Raw genomic sequence first — 20883 nt, forward strand, 5'->3', positions numbered from 1 at the left:
GTTCTTTTGTTCGTTTGTTTAATTGTTTGTTTTTAAATGAGAGCCATCTCACCCAACCAGAAAGACTGTGAGAGGAACCTGAAGATGATCATCATGAGGGGAGGGTGAATTCTGTGTATAAAACAAATAATAACATAGACAAAAATACAAGTGGAGCAGTAATTTTTCACTGCTGAAAAAATATTTGGATTACAGATACTTCGAGAAAAGGCTTTTACATGCAAAAATAGCCATGCAATCTCAGGGGTTCTACTTTGAAACATGTCGTCAAGACCACTGAGTAAGATTTAAAAAAAAAAAAAAGAAAAGAAAGAGGGTTAATAACAGGTTGGTGCTGTCAGAACAAAAGATGTTACTAAGTATATAAAAATGGGCAAGATATTTACATGTTTCATTTTAGAAGGGTCCATAATCGTGAGCAGGGTTACCAAATATATTGTAAATGGTTTACAGGAGTCATAATAATAATAATGAATTTAGCCAGGGATGGTGGCTCACGTCTATAATCCTAGCATATTAGGAGTCTGAGACAGAAGGGTCACTTGAGCCCAGGAATTCAGGACCAGCCTGAGGAACATAGCAAGACCCTGCATCTACAAATAATAATAATAATAATAATATGGCCAAATATGGTGTTGCATGCCTCTAGTCCTAGCTACTCAGGAGGCTGAGGTGTGAGAATCCCTTAAGCCCAGGAGTTCGAGGTTACAGTGATCCACTCCACCCCAGCCTGGGTGACAGCAAGACCCTGTATCAAAAATAAATAAATAATAATAGTAGTAATAATGAACTTGTAGTTCTAATGGCATATTCAAAGCCATTGTGAAGATCACTGTGGTGTTCATTTAGTACTGTCTGACAGAAAAGCAAATATATTAGTGAGACACAGGTTATAAACCATCTAATATGTGGGTAGAGTTTTAAACAAGGCATGCATTTATGTGATTAGTATGACAGATCAGAGAGTCAGTAGGATTTAGTGATGAGCTACATAAATAATGAAATAGTTTTAGCAAATTATAATCAAACATGCATGTTGAAGGCTTTTCTTTTCTTCAATGTTCAATTAGGTACTCAATTGACAGAAACACAGACTTGGAGAGATACTTCAATATTGATGCCAACAGTGGGGTCATCACAACTGCCAAGTCTTTGGATCGAGAGACAAATGCTGTTCACAATATCACAGTACTTGCAATGGAGAGCCGTAAGTTGTGAGGCTTAAAACTAAATTAAGATGGAGGACAGTGAGTGGAGAATCGATTGTCATGAGGTTGTAAATTCAACTTAATTAAAATAGTTCCTTATATGAATTGAACGAAAACTTGAGAATACCAAATTTCTAAGTTGTGAAATATACTTATCTTCACTGTCTTTGTATGCTAATAATTACAAAATTTATGAAAACCAAGGACTAAAAAACAATGGCCCTATATTGCCCTCACAGGATTTCTTGTTTTCTGATCACAATTCATATATCATGTTAATGCTGTTATGGAGTTAGTGAAATAGCTTATAATAATGAGTACATTGATCTATAACCAAGACATCTGGATTTGAATATTCTGATATTAACTAAGTTTAGTCCCTCATAAAAAATAAAATAAAATAATAAGTAATAAAAACTATTGAAAATTGAATGCATATTTGCATGTATATATGTATATGATATATTGTGTATTTTAATATGTATGCATTTATAATACATGTGTTGATAATACAAATGTATAGTCATGCAAATATGAGTTCTAACATCAAAGAATATTGAAATTCATGGTTTACCATTTATTCTTCTTTCAACAATTTTCTCATCAGGGACTAAAAAACTACAAGTACACATATAGACTATAAATATACATTTATATATATACATGTATATCCAAATACACATATAATCATGTATATGTATATATTTGGGTATACATATGTATGTATACATACACATATATGTATACACATGTATATGTGTATATATATACACACATATATACATATATACATACATATGAATGTATGTGAGTGTGTATTTGGATCATATTTTCAATTATCTATAGGTCCTTTTAAGTAATACAGCATTATGATTCTAGATTTCATTCTCAGCTTAGTCATTTTATTATTAGAATTGTGCTTTAGAGGGGCAAAGCGTAAATGATAAGACACTGTCTTATTTATTAGAGAATCCATCTCAAGTAGGAAGAGGCTATGTGGCCATCACTATTCTTGACATCAATGATAATGCCCCTGAATTTGCCATGGACTATGAGACCACCGTCTGTGAAAATGCCCAGCCAGGGCAGGTAAGAGTCTTCAGAACACTTTGCTTCTAATTTGTGGTTTCTTAAAAAATATCCAGCAGCAGTTGCCTTTGAAATTCTTCCAGCTTTGAGATAAAACATAATCAGCTTGTTTCAGCAAAACTAACACTTTGATGTGTAGCATGAACTAATATTAAAGGAACCTTCAAATTCCAGCTTAATTGGGGTGATGAAAATTCCTCAGGAAGAAAAGGTAAACGTTGTAAAAGCTCTGTTAAATGGCTGAGAACTTAAACTCCTTTAGGAGAAAGATAGCATAGTACGCTGATTGGGCTGTTTCCACCTTACACAACCAGGTTTAAGTGTCTTACAATTCTAAGAATTAAGTGCAGTTCAATCTCAGGTTGGTTTGTTCATCTATTGTTCAGTGTCTTGTGATGTTTCCCGGGATGTCTAATCAATTGGAACAGCTTATTTCTGAAGTTCACAAAAGTGAATTCAAACATGAACTAAGAAAAGGACATGATTTGTTTTTCCGAGCCCTTTTTTAGATTGGGTTCATAATAATACATTTGATCCTTTCTCCCTAGCTCATTCAGGGAGATGGTATTTATTATAAAGTGTAAAACTGCTTTGTCCTGACACAGAAAACTAAGCATAGCACACCAGTGTGCTTTCAACTTTTACTTTCTCTTTTCCTAGGTTATCCAGAAAATCAGTGCTGTGGATAAAGATGAGCCATCCAATGGACATCAGTTTTACTTCAGCTTAACAACGGATGCAACAAATAACCACAACTTTTCATTGAAAGATAACAAAGGTAATGTATTAATATTGTTACTGATAGAGGCAGCAGGTCCAGGTACTCTAAGCAAGTATTTTTCTCCCTCAGGAATACTGATTATGGATTTTTTTTTTTTAAAGCAAAGACATTAATTAAAGGGCAATGAGCACCTCAAGTAATTTTTATCTATGGATTTACTGTCATGAAGGAAAAGGTGCTATTTAACTTATTTTAGGCCTAAAGCCAAATAGGAGGGAAAGTTAGATTTTTCTTATTGTTTTCTTATAGGCACTCATTTTTTTACTTGTGTACCAAGTTAATTATTCAAATAATATAATAAGTTGATGGTCAACTAAATACCCTAATAAGTACTGTGCTCATAGATGCAACTTGAGACATAAGAACTGGACATTACACATTTTAATCTAAATCAGCTTTGACTTAATGTTTTCAATAATAACACCCTTTACTCTTTTATTTTTACATAAATGCAAATGTAATTCATGCAAATAATAAAACAATGACATATTTATGAGCTAAGAAATATTAAAAATAACAAAATGACTCCCTCTCATGTCAGATTGTATTTCTCTGCTTCAAAGGTAAACAGTCTTAGCGGTTTCCTAAATATCATTACAGTAAAAAAACACAAATACCGATAAGTAGATTTTAGTTTTGCATAATGTTATATATTGACAATTATGAGAACTTAAAGCATGAGAACCTGCTATCATTCTCTAATTTTGAATTATATATTTGTATGAGTTTTTATTCAAGATATTTATTTTAGAGGAAGGAGAGCATTTGAAACTGACGTAGAGGGTGAATAGTACCCCCAACAACATGGAAAATACCTATTTTTAAAAATTTATATTGTTTATGTAAATCTGGTTTTAGGGAAAAATACAGAAGTGGATTTGCTAGTCAGTACTGGCTTGTTTAAAACACACTTACTACCAAAAGGTGGACAAGAACTTTTGCCTGAAGCCATCACCTTATTTAGCGCAACCTAGGCCTCAACAATTCAATCAGAAAATAATAATTTTTCCTGATCTTATTTCCTACTCAATGAGAATACTATTGTGTCCCTTTAGTAATATAAAAGGTAGAGCATTCTCTACATGGGTAACTCCAGACTCACTGACTTAGACATAGTTAAGAAGAATAATTCTCAGCATTTAGATTCGTCTGGTACAAATGCAGAGAAGGGAATTTATGACCTTCACAAGGAGAATGTGAATATATCCCCCATGTGTCATCATCCAATACCACCATGATTGCTGTACAGCACGTGCACTAAAATGTCTGCATCTATAGGACATCCACATTGTCACACAATTGAAAAATTATCTACTTTAAGCCCAGAGCTCCCTTGACTGTACCTTGAAGGAAAACAAATGAATACAGAGAAAGTCAGTTCTTAAGAAGTCTTCCATAGGATCGCTTTTCTGAATATAGAGTCATATTCTCACTTTTTAGGCATTTCAGCTTGTGTTCCTCAATTGTGTGTGTGTGTGTGTGTGTCATTTTGATATCAGTCATGTTAGATTACAAATCAACTTTCTAAAACTTTTTGTATCAAGTCATAAATGCATCTGACATCTGAATTGGTAGGAGGCAAAGGCATAAGCCTGCATGCTATTGTGAAATGTACAGGAACTTACTGAAAACCATATCCTTCAACAACTCTAGCTTAATTTTTTATTGAATACCTTCTCGAATTCATACATTTTAAAATAAAAGATTTGTTTACATAAAAATCTACCAGATGGAATCTGAAAATCAAATCATTTTATTACTGTCTCTTCTATAATTGCATGTAATACATTTTCTGCAGTCTAATATGAGCTTGCTGTTTTGTGCTGTTTGAGACAGATTTCATCCTGCTGTTTCACTAGAGTACCATTAATTTTTTCATGCTATCATTGAATAAATCTTTTTGACAATTTGGAAGAGAGAAAAATATATAAAAGCACACTGCATGAAACTCTGATCCTGATTTTTCTTCTTTTCCTTTATATTTTTATTAATAGCTATTAATTTTAAAAATCTCATAAATACTCTAATTATTGAATTAAGACAAGTTATTTGGAAAACTGCTAACAGAGACAAAACATATTTTTTATATATAAATCACACATGTTATAAAGACTTATTGATCACTTTTTTAAAGTTTATAATTACTATAATTGCTTAGATGAAATCAAATATTGAATACAAATTGAACATAAGTGGCCTGTTTTATCACTGACAAAATGTTTATACACATAGAGTAGCTATAAATACGAATATAGAATTTTTAAAATTTTACAATAAAATTATTCTGAATACCCCTGTATATTCAATTTAAGTAAAGTTAAAATAGCTGATTTTACCCTTTTTAAATATTGGTCTTGAAACCTGTCAAAAAAAGGATAGATTGAAAATTTTATCTGTACTATATGATGATGCTGCAAAATATTTAAGCTGTTAATATGTACCATCCTTTCTATAAGTTTATGGTGTAAAATCTAAGATAAGTAAAAAGGTGTAGTTTTTATAAAGTTGCAATTAATGTAATAAGTGATGCATAAACATTTTTGTATTTTGTTTTACTTCATAACTATTTATTTTGTTATACTGTGTAGAATAACATAAGTATCTTATAATGTATTAAACTGGAAATGTCCCCCTGTCCCAGAGAACTCAAAGAAAATGGTTGAAATAAATCTGCAACTCCAGAGATTTCCCTAATTAAGGCATCAAAGAAAATAGAGTGACTTAAATAAAGTTTGGGAAGACTGATTCCATCAGAAATCTTGTGTTACACATTTGCTTTCGTTATCCTAGACAATACAGCCTCAATATTGACCAGGAGAAACGGCTTCCGGAGACAGGAACAATCGGTTTACTATCTGCCAATTTTCATTGTGGACAGTGGATCTCCTTCACTTAGCAGCACCAACACCCTCACCATCCGCGTGTGTGACTGTGATGCCGACGGTGTAGCCCAGACCTGCAATGCAGAGGCCTATGTCTTACCTGCTGGCCTCAGTACAGGAGCCCTGATAGCAATACTCGCCTGTGTCTTGACATTATTGGGTAGGTACTGTTTCCAGGACTTGCTCTGAAAGAGCTGTCACAATAACCATGTGTCACGACTTGCCTGTTTTCTTCTCCATTTGGTGAACATATGCAGACATTCTACTAGATGGTGTTTGTTTTGTTTTGTTTTTCTTTGAGATGGGGTCTCACTCTGTTGCCCAAGCTGGAGTGCAGTAGCAGGATCTCGGATCACTGCAGCCTCTGCCCCTCAGGTTCAAGCAATTCTCCCACCTCGGCCTCCTGAGTAGCTGGGATTACAGGGGTACACCACCACAGCCAGCTAACTTTTGTATTTTTAGTAGAGATGGGGTTTCACCATGTTGGGCAGACTGATCTTGAACTCCTGACCTCAGGTGATCCACCCGCATTGGCCTCCCAAAGTGCTAGGATTACAGGAGTGAGCCGTCGCTCCTGGCCTGGATGGTGTTTTGCTCACTAAGTAATACAATTGTTGGCCACACTTTCCAGTGGTATATTTAAAGTATAACTCAGACAAAAGTTCTATCAATTTCATTTTCAAAACAACAGTGAAGATAAATGGCTTATGCTTTAAATTAATGTTTTTTAAGATTAAAAATAATCTATCTTATCCCCGTTCTTTGCTTTAGAGCACTCGACAGAGGAGATACACTAGACTGGACAATACATTTTCTATATTGTTTTGATAATATGCTTATTTTAGAAATTATGGCTTTATATTCTACTTTTTAAAGAAAATATTTAAGATGGCTTTCTTAAATAATTTGCAAATTTGAAATGATTACAATTTCAGCAATGCAAATGTTATACTTTTAAAGTATTAAATACTAGCACATTTAATTGTGCATTTCTATGATTACTTGGTTACTCGGTTAAATTCAATTTATAACTCAGGCTTGCAGGAACTCAGATTTTGCAGCATCCTTTTAAAAATTGGGAGACGTCTAATGTAGACATTGGGTAATGGGTTCATTCCAAAGCAACATTTTTCTTCTCAGTGTAACTGCCTGTAACACAGACAACAAGCACTTAATATGTTACCTGAAACTACACTCTGTGTTTTCTTGGGTTTTAATATAATTAGTGAATCCACTTATGATATTTTTATATAACAGCATTTACAATGATAGTCACCATTGTATAATGTTTAAAAACTAGATTTGTGGATTTAGGTAAACTGAGCTTTTACTTCTGCCTCCAACTTGCACTCCTTCTTCCCAAGGTTAATGTTAATCTTTCAGTAACTGGTTAATTAGCTTAAAAGTGAAAAATAACCAAACTAGATTCATAAGATTGTTGTGAGAATTAAATCAAACAATTCATATAAAGAACGGAGTAAACATTCAATATACCTTACCATATGGTGAACGTTCAATAAATTTTAAGTGTTACTGATGGCAAATTATCAGCTAAGACCCATTTACTAATACATTATAAATGCTGTCATGAAAATGGAGGTTATTGTCTTAAGTAACTCAAGCTAAACAAGTAAATCTAAAAGAAAATAAACTGTATTTTGCATAGAACTTGACACAGTTGCAGAAACTTTCAGAATTTCTTTAGAAATGGAAAGTAATTACCTGCTAAATCTAATTAGAATCTAAGGGATTAAATTTTGAAAAAATTGCAAACAACTTTTTATTAGTCTAGAAGCTTCTAAAACAAACTTGTCCAACCTGTGGCCTGTGAGCCGCATGCAGCCCAAGATGGCTTTGAATGCGACCCAACACAAATTCTTAAACATTCTTAAAACATTATAGGCCGGGCGCGGTGGCTCAAGCCTGTAATCCCAGCACTTTGGGAGGCCGAGACGGGCGGATCACGAGGTCAGGAGATCGAGACCATCCTGGCTAACACGGTGAAACCCCGTCTCTACTAAAAAATACAAAAAAAAAACTAGCCGGGCGAGGCGGCGGGCGCCTGTAGTCCCAGCTACTCGGGAGGCTGAGGCAGGAGAATGGCGTGAACCCGGGAGGCAGAGCTTGCAGTGAGCTGAGATCCAGCCACTGCACTCCAGCCTGGGTGACAGAGCAAGACTCCGTCTCCCTCAAAAAAAGATAACAAAAAAAAAAAAAAAAATTTGTGAAATTTTTTTTTTTTTTTGTGTGCCTTTTTTTTTTTTTTTTTTTTTGCTCATCAGCTATTGTTAGTCTATTTTATATGTGTTCTAAGACAAGTATTCTTCTTTCAGTGTGGCCCAGGGAAGTCAAAAGATTTAAATTTTGGAATCTAAAACTTAATAAAAAAGATGTAAATTGCATATTTATTTTATAGTAGCAGAATAACCTACATTAGAAGATTTAAAAATTCCATCCATGTTTAGAATATCTTTAGCTTGAAGGCACAGAATCAGAAAGAATAATGAGAGGACAAGTAGATGATGTGTGGAAGACTTTTTAAGTTTGGTCAGTTTGTCATAAACAACTTAGATTATGCCTTAAAGGAATAAGATTGTATTCCCCCAATTTTAATGATCCTCAATAATGAATTGATTTTTGATTATTTTAAGGCTGTCTGATGAAGCTTGCTTCACTTTAGTAAATACTTTCACCTTTGAATTTGGGGTTTTTTTTTTTGCGATTTAGGTTGCTTGATGATTCTAATTAATTAAAAATTATCAGCTAATTATTACTGAAAGCCACTGAAATAGAGATTTATTAGATTTCATTATTAGATATATACAAGTATACACATACAGTATGTGCGTGTGTGTTTGTGTGTGTGTCTGTGCATAAAGGTTTGAGGGATTTTGTCAGAATTTAAGTATGGCTACTCTTTCTGCTAAATTTGAACATATTGCTTAAGTAGACACCAAATTTGGAATCCCTCTTCTACTTCTAAGGGTCAATTTTTTTGTGCCCTATATTTTATTCATTTTTTAAGAGTTACTTCAAGTCTCCAAAACCTTAAGTAAAACAAAGTCTATTATACTGAAATACAGTTTGGAACAAGGGACTTCTTCTTGCAGCTCCCATTTCTATAGTGACCACACAATAATCAGTATCATCAAATGCTAGCATTTTAGTTCAGAAATGTGGTCTCTTTGTGTCTTATTTCCCAAGTTTTTAAAAGCAGATAATCAGGAATTTTTAGACGTTTTTAGTTTTGTCGCCAGTATTGTAGACTCTGGATTTTCACACAGTAAGTGCTGAAGTCAATGAGATTCAGTATTCACAAGGGGGTGCAAGTGAGGCCTGCAGCCTGGCATGAAAATGGAGTTCTAGTACACAATTCATTCTTTATGACACCTCAGAAAGTGGTGTGAGTCTCATTTCTAGGCATTAGGTACCAGGATTTGTAATTCAAACCTTTTAAGACTTCTGAACAAATATTACTAGGAAATAGCAAGGTGAGGAGGTGGAGATGGGAATAACAACTTGAAAATCAAGTTCAGTTAAGAATGAAACTATAGAGTACCTGGACTTTAGACTCTTAAAAAATAAAAGCACTTGACTACGTGTTAAGTCTGTGTTCCAGTGATGTGACAAATTAAAGCTACTTGTAACATGACGGATGGGGATGCACTGACGTTACCAGAAGTTTAATGCTGGAAGGCATCCCAGGTATCCATCCTAACCTAAACCTTACAGAGGGAGAACTTGAGGTATAGGGTAGGTTTGAGGATTTGTAGGAGTACAGTTAGAGGATATGATGGGATAAGATTCTAGGTCTCCTTATTCTCAATCACTGATTTTTATTAAACTGCACAAGAAATACATCTTGAAAATATAAAAATGTTTACTCCTATATATTGCTGAAATAATTCATGTTACCTGAAGTTGTATTTGTCAGTCTTCATCTCTATCTGTATTCTTCTAACTTTATGGATGAACTGCTTTCTAATTTCTCATTCTTGCTCTCACCTCTCTCTCTAATTTATTTGCACCTGAATTCTCTAAATGAAAAAAAAAAAATCCAAAACTTAGAACATGGGATTCCTTTATTTACAGTGAGTACAGTTTGAATGAGATACGTTATTGCTATACTCACATTTCATCATAAAATAATCAATTAGATGCCTCAATTATTTTTCATGCAGAAAAAGTCCATCAATATAGGGCAAGATATTCTGGTATTCTAAATTTTGAATAGAAATTACAACCCATGAGTAACATCAATACTAATTTAATTATGCATTTTTAATCATAGTTAAATTCACACTTACAGACATACACAGTTATTCTTCTACCAGGCTAAAAATACTTTAAAGGAAAAAAAAATCTATGAATGACTAAGACATTAGATTATTCAGTAGATTTTTTTAATAAAGGGGAAGAATTTCAGCTGTTTTGTTTAAAAATATGGTTTCAATATTAAATATTGTACTCCTATTCTGAAAATATTACAGCTAAATTTTTTCTGTTCCTCCACACACACAAAAATAAAACCTGTTTCTTGCACAATAAAGCTGCCACTGAATTTACTATATTAAGTTTTGGGTGTTTCTGTACTTGGACTTCGAGGTCACAGTAATTGAAGTCCTGTAGCATTCCTTCCAGCTCTTTGCTCTTCTGAAACAATTGGAATTAGTTAGACCAGCCCAACTTCATAAACTCAGGTTTAATAAGGTGTTTGTAGAAACTTGCTGTTCACTGCATGGGATTCAGTCTCTTCCAGTATGTCTATGATGGTCAGCTTGACAGTTAGCTGTCATGCATCTTTTCACTTTTCTTCCCTGATCTCCCAAGTACTAAACTATATTTGGTCACCAGTAACTGTGGCTATTCATGACTTTTTTCCAACAGAAAAATACTTTCTTGTTTTTGCAAGTGATAGTGAGCATTACTGAAGGAAAAAATACGTTAAATTGCATAGAAAAAAAAGTGGTAGCTCTATGTAAAAAAAATTGATCCCCATCATAATCTATAATGATAGAACATAATTGGCATAACAGCCCTAGAGATAATAATGTGCAGACTACAGTTGGCTAATTTATGGTAGCAGATGTGTTCCTCTCTCAAACAAGCATGAGTATAATAAAAAATGAATTGCATTTCATAAGCTTGTACTATGTGCTAAACATCAGCCTAAGTGCTTTACAAGCATTATCTAATTTAATGCTCATAACAAATTTCCTAGGCAAGTATTACTATGCCCACATTTTATATAAGAAGACTACAACTTAGAGGAAATACACAAAAAGTTATAGGGCGAACGAGTGTCAGAGTCAGGACCCAAACACAGGGAAGCCTGCCTCCTAAATGTTCTTTATAAGGTATTTTTGTATATGTGTTTCCCCATGTGAAAGAACCCTCCATTTCTAGGAAATGCCAATAGGTCTGTGGATATTACAGCCTGGGCACTGCCAAATTAGGTGCAGAGTATCTTTGCTGTGTTTCACATAGTGGCTTTATTATTTATCCAGTTAACTCTGAGTATCTTCCAATTCCTTCCAGTCTTTAGAAAACACATTTAGAAGGGTGTATGTTAAATTTGCGGTTATATTCCAGTACAACCAAAATCTAATATACAAATTGTCTTTGTGCATAAACCATTCATTGTACCCAGGAATTTTTTTTTTCTATATTAACTGAGACTGAGGTGAAATCATTCTCTCTCACACATTTAAAGGAAATGAATTTTGCGATACCTGTTTTGGGAAAAGATCCCTTTTAGTTAAACTTTTCCTTTTCTTGAGACCTGGAAAGAATTGGCCCCTTTAAGCATATATGATCTATCACAGCAGGTCGACCAGTGTAGCTTCCTTGTTCTATTGGAGAGTTGAAATCTCCATAAAAACATCAATCCTGAGCAATTTTCCTACATGTCTGCCTCTTTTTCTTATTGAACCCCATTTATATGTTTTTCTGAGTGGAATCAGTCAGGCCTCTCTCTTCTCGCTTGCATCCTCCAGGGTCAGTTAGTCCACACATACTGTTAACTTTAGTTTGTTGGGCCTTGGATCAATTTGTTTCTGTCTCTTATTGTTGCACCTGATATTTGTCCAGGGTCCTTTCTTTTCCTCTTGAATTGTGGCAACTCTACCATTCTCTATCAGAACCAATCCATCAGTATTGCAGAGTAAGCTTTTAAAACGTAAATGGGATTTTGACACACCCCAGCTTAAAATTGTATTTTCATGAAACCCCATTGTCTATGGACTAAAATAACAGACTCTCCAGGACCAGACAGCTCTCACCCAGTTCAACCTTATTTTTCTCTACTTACTTGGTGTACTTTAGTCAAATGGCATCAGTTGCTTTTTCTAAGACTCATTCTACTTTGTCTTTCTGCCTGGAATACCTCTTCCCAGAATCTACAAGTGGGTCACTTTTTTTTTTTTTTTTTTTTTTTTTTTTTTTAAATTCAAGGCTCACTTCTTTGGCTTCTGAGTCCAGGTTGGGTGCTGTTCCTAAGGACCCCACAACAGCTTGTATCTAGTAGTCTTTGAGCATCTGACATGGCTGACTTGTCTGTTTCATTGGTTTATCTCCTTGTCCATCTCTTCCAGTAGACTGCTTTTAGAGGCAAGGACTGAGCATTATTTTATCATTATTTATATCAGCTGATCAGATGCTGATCTGACACATACAGAACATTCCATACATGCATGATGAATGAAGCATGAATGATTTGAATGTACTCAATTGTAGAAAAGAATAATTGATTTGACTTATTTTTGTTACCCGTAGGAGTATCTCCATTAGACCCTGTTTTTTCTGTTTCCCAAGACTCTATATTTTTAGGACATTTTTTCTGAGATTTGGTCTATCTCTTTAACTCTTCAGGAAAATGGATGTGTCACAAATTAAAAGAATTTAAATGATGTTTTCAGGTTAATAGCCATGGAACTACATAATGGCTTAAGAAAACAAATTAGGGCCGGGCGCGGTGGCTCATGCCTGTAATCCCAGCACTTTGGGAGGCTGAGGCGGGCGGATCACGAGGTCAGGAGATCGAGACCATCCTGGCTAACACGGTGAAACCCCGTCTCTACTAAAAAAGCAAAAAATTAGCCGGGTGTGGTGGCGGCGCCTGTAGTCCCAGCTACTTCGGAGGCTGAGGCAGGAGAATGGCGTGAACCCGGGAGGCGGAGCTTGCAGTGAGCCGAGATGGCGCCACTGCACTCCAGCCTGGGCGACTGAGCGAGAGACTCCGTCTCAAAAAAAAAAAAAAGAAAACAAATTAGAATGTATAACTAAAGGTAGATAGACAAAATATTGCAGAAGAGATGTCAGAGATATTTTATTTATCAGTTTAAAATTCAGTTAAATGTTACAATTGATATCTCAATCACTCACTTGGATCATATCAATTATGAATCTTTAGTTATCCTTTGCAAAAGTAAAAGTGGTAGAGTGGGTCCCTAAGCGCAAGATAAAATTTTAGCCTTGTGTTACTGGGGATCTGCATGAGCCTCAGATTCCGTAGCACATAAATCCAGACAAAATGACAGGTTGATTTCCACTCATCCTTCAGATCTTTGCTTAAATGCCACTTCTGATGACATCCTTTTCTGATCACAACCAGATGGTGCTGGTACTCCCGCATTTTTCCTATCACTTTCCTTTTTAAGACATAAATTATTTTACGTCTCTGCTTGAAACATTTCAAAAGCATCAAGATGCACTTGCATGAAATCCAAATGTTTATCATGGTCCACAAAGCAAGCATGTTCAGCCACCTGCTTACCTCTCTAAGGTATCAGGCTGTCGGATCCTTCTCTCACCCAGTAGGAGGACCCACAGTGCGTTTCTTCCCATTATTTTCAAGTGTGCTACCCTCCTCCTGAAACATTCTTGCTGCATTCCTTCACCTGTCAAGTTTAGATTATCTTTAATGCCTCAGCTTCAGTGTTATCTCCCCAGGAGGAGTGTCCTAAGCACCATTCTTCTCCATCATAGTATTTATTTCTTTTGTAGTGCTTATCACAACTTGTAACTATATAAGTTTGTTTGTTTTGCTCAAATATAAAAGCTTTTCAATGTAGTGATCTTCAAGTCTGTCTGTCTTCTTAACCAGTATATTATTGGGGCCTGTCATAGGCACATACAGAGACAATATTTTTAATCCATAAATATTATTTATTGTACTCTACAGTGAATTTTGCAACCTTATCCACATATTTTAATCCCTTCAAGAATAGGTCTAGTATCCTCTATAATTCATTATTCTACCATCAGTTAGAATAGAGTAGATAACAGATAAATTAACTACATTACAGGAGGTCATCAAAATCACAAGTGAGAGCATGGTAAAGTTTACATTTTATCTGTGTATGAGTTACACGACTCAAATTTTAGTGAGACCCAAAAAGTTTGGAACTGAATCGTATGAATTTATTGTAGAAATTCCACAATGTAGGACCTATTATTGAATAAAAACAGATATTGCCTATGTGGGTCACACTACTTAAGCCCTTTACAATTAGACACTCACCTAATCTTCATAAAGTTACTATGAAGTGGTTTCAAAGAGGTAAAGACTATGATTTTCATTTTGGAGAGCAGGAAACTGAGGCAAGAAGTAAAAGATCTCACTTACCTCCATACATCCAGGAAATGGAATAACAGGGATTCAACGCAGATGAGGTCCTTAAATAGGCAGGAGCCATGGACTGAGGGATGGGACTTGAGACGTATTCCGTGGGTTACAGTGAGTAAGAAGAATTGGTTGAGTGGAGCATGCGGTGATGGAGAGTTGAAGCAAAGAGGAAATGAAGAAGCTGGAGTCAAAGGTGACTTGGAGTTTCTGGTTTGGGTATTCTCTTACTTGAGAAAAGAACACAAGATAGGAAACAAATCAGAGGAACGTTAATGAGATTAAACTTACAGATTTTTAATGGTGTATGAATGAGAGCCATTGGACAGAACGTTGTTATCAGTAAAGGAAGTGGTCATAACAAATCATAACAATGATAATAATTACTGTTTTGAACATTTATTATATTCTGACGAGTACATGTATTTGTATTATCAAAAATAGGAGTAGTCATTTTAAAATACGGTCTGGTTATCCAAAGAGATAAATGAGAGATTTAGATGTCAGAGACATCAGCTCTTGCCATACAAGAGGCAGTTGAACCCGGGGTTTCACTGGGCTTGCCTAGGAAGAATGTGGGGTGAAAAGCCAAGAAGCCAAGTATGGAACTTGAGGAATATTTACTGTAAGTACTTCTCAGAAGAGAGCGGCTACAAAAAAATATATATATAGTTTGAAATAAGAAAATAAAATTTTTTTTTCTTTTAAACTGGCTGCAAGCAGCTGCATTGTTTACTATTGGGTAAGTTCAAGAGAGCTGGCCCACACAACTTCCCATGAGGTTCTGTGTCAAATAGGACACACATGCCATGTAAAAAAAGGGTCACAAAGTGCTCATTGGATTTAGCAAAATGTCAGTCATTGGTAGCCTTGGTCCCTGGGAAATACAGGGAAAACTCAGATTGCTCTGGTTTGAGAGCAATCAGGATATAAGAAAGTGGCAATGTGGAGTAGGCTACTTTTACATAAAATAAAAGTTAATAATATTGAGGGTATATGAAGATAAATGTTGGTTGGAAAATTTCAGGAAACCATGTCCACTTAATGTCCTCCCTGTTTGAGCTCTGATGGAATAGTGTGTCTGGAGGCAGTGGAGAGAGTTTCAAGTTGACCCTGAAAAGAGTGAGGATACCATGTTTCTTCATCATGGTTATTTGTGATCCATCTGAAGCCAACAACATTCAAACTCAGTTCAATATTAAAAGGAAAAGAAGCTGGGAGCAGAGGCTCATGACTGTAATCCCAGCAGTTTGGGAGGACGAGGCCAGAGGATCACTTGAAGCCAGAGTTTGAGACCAGCCTGAGCAACAAGCGAGACCTCTTTCTCTACAAAACATAAAACAATTAGCTAGGCATGGTGGCGTGCACCCAAAGTCCCAGCTGCCCAGGAAGCTGAGGCAGGAGGATTGCTTGAGCCCAGGAGTTTGAGGCTGCAGTGAGCCATGATCACTCCAGCCTGGGTGACAGAGTGAGAAAAATTAAAATAAATAAATAAATTTAATTTAAAAAATTAAAATGTCTCAAAAAATTAAAAATAAATTTAAAAAACAGAATTAAACAATTTTTGAAATAAACAAAAAAGAAAAAAAATTACTAAAGCATAATTAGTGCCCAGTAGAAAAAACTGACAGATTTTTAATAAACTTCATGTAAATCAACAGGATCGATACATGGTGAAGAATTACAAAATAGAAAGTTATTGGAAGGCTAAGTTATACTTGCATGTCAATGTGGATGATTGTTTAAAATAAATTATTGAAATAGTATACAGATTGTGCTGGCAGAATTTTTATTTTGATTAGATTATTTTTCAGGTATACCTTATAGGTACACTAATCATTGAACTGATTATAGCTGTCCTATTATTCAATATGTCATTGGACAATAAATATGAGAATACATCTAAGACCATATGCAATTAGATTATTCTGGTGTTTCAGTCTTTTGTTTAGATCAGTTGTCCAAAATAAAGTTATTGGGAACCATCAGTGTGAAACACATATGTAATTTCAAATTTTCATGTAACTTTATTAGAAAAAGTAAAAAGAAACTATTGAAATAAATGCTAAAAATGTATTTCAAACACACTATACCAAACTATTATCATTTTAATATGTAATCCATGAAGATTATTAAGACAGTATTTTACTTTTTTAAAAAAAGAAACTTAAGTCTTGAATATCATATGTTTATTTTACACTTAGAGTGTATCTCAATGAAGAATGGCCACATTCCAAGTGCTCAATAGCCACATGTAGCTAGTGGCAACTATGGTAGACAATGAAAATTTAAAGGACTATTTTATGGCTAATTAGAAATGATGATTGTTCATAAGAGACCATATAGATTATGGTGTTTTTGGTAAAGACTTACTCATCCCTCAAGTCACATTTCAAATGTCATCTATTATGTTGGACTTTCTCTGAGGATCCTGGGCAGAAATAATCCCTTTCCCATACAAATTTTCCTAGTATATTTTATATTACTATATATTTAATTCATTCTATAATATTTAACTGTTTATTTTTTATTCAAAATGTTGGGCTTGTTGATGGCAAGTCCAACAGGTCTACATAGTTCTAGTCACATTTCCTTGCCTATAATTTATTAATCCATTTAACAAATATTTATTGAGCACATACTTACTATCATGTATTATTCTTTGTGCTTAAGGTAAATCTGTAGAAAGCAAAGTCACTGCCCTTCACATGGCTTACAGTCTTAGCAATTAGTACTCATTAAAAATATTATTGAATTAAATGGAATTTAGGCTTTAAACCTGTGGGAGTGGCCACTAAACAATGGATCAAACTTAAGAAAGTGATATTTAACAGATACAAATATAAATTTATGTGATTTGGTTTTTTAAAAACTTTTTTTACAGAGTTTTAGGCTAGGTAAAAACCTAGTGGGATGTAATTTACATGACTGAGTGATTTTAAAAGGATACCAGATTCAACATTTTAAATATGTTAAAAAAAACAATACATTAGTGGAGTTACTTTCTCTTTAATATAAGTAGCCTTAGAAAGCCAAATGCAAAATAGAAAGTTATTGGAAGGCTAAGTTATACTTGCATGTCAATGTGGATGATTGTTTAAAATAAATTATTGAAATAGTATACAGATTGTGCTGGCAGATTTTTTATTTTGATTAGATAATTTTTCAAGTATACCGTATAGGTACACTAATCATTAAACTGATTATAGCTGTCCTATTCTTAGTGGGAACTAAACTATGGGTACACATGGATATAACACGGTGGAATAACAGACATTGGAAACTACAAAAGGTAGGAGAGTTGGCGGGGAGAAAGGGTTGAAAAACTACTGGTTGAGTACAATGTTCACTATTTGGGTAATGTACAGACTTCACCACTGCAAATAAATGCATGTAAAAAGTCTGCACTTCTACTCCCTAATTACATACAAATTAAAAATTTTAAATATATTTATTTTATATGTATATACATATATAGGCATATATATAAAGGGTATATATATTTATAACTATATATGTATGTGTATGTGTGTGTGGGTGTGTGTATATATATAGCCTTATTTAGCAATGGTATCATTTTGTGGTGATCAGATTTCATTGGCAGAAGTCTGCTAGTTCTGGGTGCCAAAACTGAATATTGAGAATTCTGACATTTCCAGACACAGAACATCCAGAGTAGGGGACTCAGGATGATAATGAGGTTTTGAACTCAAGACAAGCTGAACACTACACGTGCCTGTGGAGCAAACTTGTTCAACCTGAGGCCCACGGGCCACATGTGGCCAAGGACGGCATTGAATTTGGCCTAATATAAATTCGTACACTTTCTTAATATATTAGGAAATATTTTTGCAATTTTTTTAGGTCATCAGCTATCATTAGTGTTAGTGTATTTTATGTGTGGCCCAAGACGATTCTTCTTGCAGTGTGAGCAAGGGAAGCTAAAAGACTGGACATCCCTGCTGTAGAGCAAATCTAGGTGACTTCTAAAGTGTCTGCCATCTTTAAGAGGATATGACAGTTCCTAATAGAATACATTCATTGGAAAGAAGGGATGCTTAATTGTAGAGACCAGTAAGTCCATGGTTATCATCAAGTGGGAAGATTGGTTAGGACCACAGGACTTGACGATAGTCCAGTAGAAATCATGCTCCACTTTACTGTGCAGATAGACATCTGCCAAAGATCACAGTACAGCTGAGAAGAAAGGTGCCCACTGATTTGTAGTATGGTGTGTGTTTGCACATCAATATTTTTCTCCATATTCCCTTCCTTTTATTTATCTTGGTTTTGAGAGAATGATTCTATCCAATTGCTGGACAACTAAAACTAATTTAAAACTGACAAAAGGCTGGGCATGGTGGCTTACACCTGTAATCCTAACACTTTGGGAGGCCAAGGCAGGAGGATCGCTTGAGCTCAAGGAGCTCAAGACCAGCCTGGGCAAAATGGCAAAAGTCTTTTGAACTCAAGGAGTTTGAGACCAGCCTGGGCAATATGGTGAAACCCGGTCTGTACAAAAAATAGCCATGTGTGGTGGTGCATGCCTGTAGTCTCAGCTACTTGGAGGTGCTGAGGCAGGAATATTGCTTGAGCCCAGGAGGTCGAGGATGCAGTGAGCCGAGATCCTTCCACTGCACTTCAGCTTGGGTGACAAAGTGAGACTCTGTCTCCAAAAACTAAAAATAAAACAAAAATCAAGCTAACAACACATCAGTTCAAAAGAGTATAAAGAATTACATCAAAATTTGTAACATAGTTCGCAGTAGGGTGTTGTAATTTTATGTAGTTTTATTCTTGTAATTCTCTTTTCTGCATATTTCTCTGCACCTATGCATGTCTGTATCTTCTTACAATGAATTGCACTAAGATTCATACTATATTTATCTGTGAATATACAGTCTACAGTGTTGGAACTGCTTACTTGTAGGAACCCTCTCTTGATATGCTTTTGCCAAGTGTAGGTAGCACTATTTCCTACCTGCTAGGATGCTCAGAAAATGCTGAATTGAATGTTGTAAGACTGAATTCCAAAACCAGAAATTTAGGCCTGCATCGTGCTTTTACTGCTGTAATAGCACTCTAACTTATTTTCTGACATCGACTGCCCTATCTTCCTCTCCTTGGTCCAGTAAGAATGATTTTTAATTTTTAATTTTTTTTAAAGCAATCTGATTATATCATGCGGTCCTTAAAATACGTTTGTTCTTGGGCCTGTAGGGTCTGACTCATGCCTACAGCTCCACCCTTACCTCACCTCTTTCTTTGTCCTCCAGTCACGTTGGCCTCAAATATCTGCTCACTGTCGTCACTGTACCAAACATGTTCCTCCATATCACATCTCCTTCGCGTCCCTACCCTCAGCCTCCAGTTATCAGCAGTTAAGTCTTTCTTGTCTGCATCTATTTCCCCTAGTATATTTCTTTTAAGATCACATTTCCCTCTTTTGGAACAATTATTACAATTCCACTTTTGCATTTATTTATTTTAATGTTTGGATCAATATCTATTGGTCCCCCAATGAATTGTAAGGTCCATGAGTAAATGTTACATGTCTGCTTCTATGTGCAACATTACACTACAATACCTAGTGCAGGTCATAAATGGTTAACATATGTTTGTTAAACAGATATGTAAATTCCTGAACAACCACAACAATCTAAGTGTCAAATATGACTAGATTTCAGCTAGAACTAAATCTTTTCTTCTATTTCCACTCAGAAGTAGAGGTCATATGACAGAAAAGAGAAATGATAAAACCTCTTAAAATATATAATCTTATGCTTATTTAGGCAGAGTGTTCTTCTTAATACAGTGATTAACACCATAGTCTATGAAGAACAATTAATTCTTGTTCTATATAAACATTAAATTCTATTTTTTATATGCACTTACATAGTTAGAAATTAATACTCTCTGAGGTCATTCAAATGTTAAATTATCTGACCTTCCAAAATACCATGGTTTTCTTTGCCTTAGACAAGGTTGGGAAATAAAGCGAACTGCATAAGACATTAATATCCTTGATGTGTATTGTACCTTAGGGCTGATATACCCACAGGTACTTTAGAGTTTTACTTTGAAGATTTGAGAATCAAAAGTCAAGTTTATCAGTAGCATGAAATACATTTAATCGAATATATGAAATAATTGATATATACTATATATAGGTATATATTTATGACAATATTTATTATAATTAAAGAATTGATAATTTTGAAATATTTTTGTCTACTTAGACATTGATTTAAATTAAAAGAGCATCTAATTATTATGTAATTCTTACCCTCTTTATACCCT

General features: G+C 34.8%; 1 protein-coding gene across 3 annotated transcripts in view; it reads left to right on the plus strand.

Annotated features, from left to right (window-relative positions):
- CDH7 (cadherin 7) overlaps window positions 1-20883 on the plus strand; it is a 135807-nt gene that overhangs the window by 103027 nt on the left and 11897 nt on the right. For all 3 annotated transcript variants that reach the window (XM_021930206.2, XM_021930207.2, XM_021930208.2), the window contains exons 8-11: window positions 1071-1207; window positions 2176-2297; window positions 2958-3075; window positions 5869-6120. In XM_021930206.2, the coding sequence (XP_021785898.2) occupies window positions 1071-1207; window positions 2176-2297; window positions 2958-3075; window positions 5869-6120 (629 nt within the window). The remainder of the gene's footprint in view (window positions 1-1070; window positions 1208-2175; window positions 2298-2957; window positions 3076-5868; window positions 6121-20883) is intronic.

The sequence above is a fragment of the Papio anubis genome, chromosome 19 (genome assembly GCF_008728515.1).
Source record: "Papio anubis isolate 15944 chromosome 19, Panubis1.0, whole genome shotgun sequence".
Taxonomy (NCBI): domain Eukaryota; kingdom Metazoa; phylum Chordata; class Mammalia; order Primates; family Cercopithecidae; genus Papio; species Papio anubis.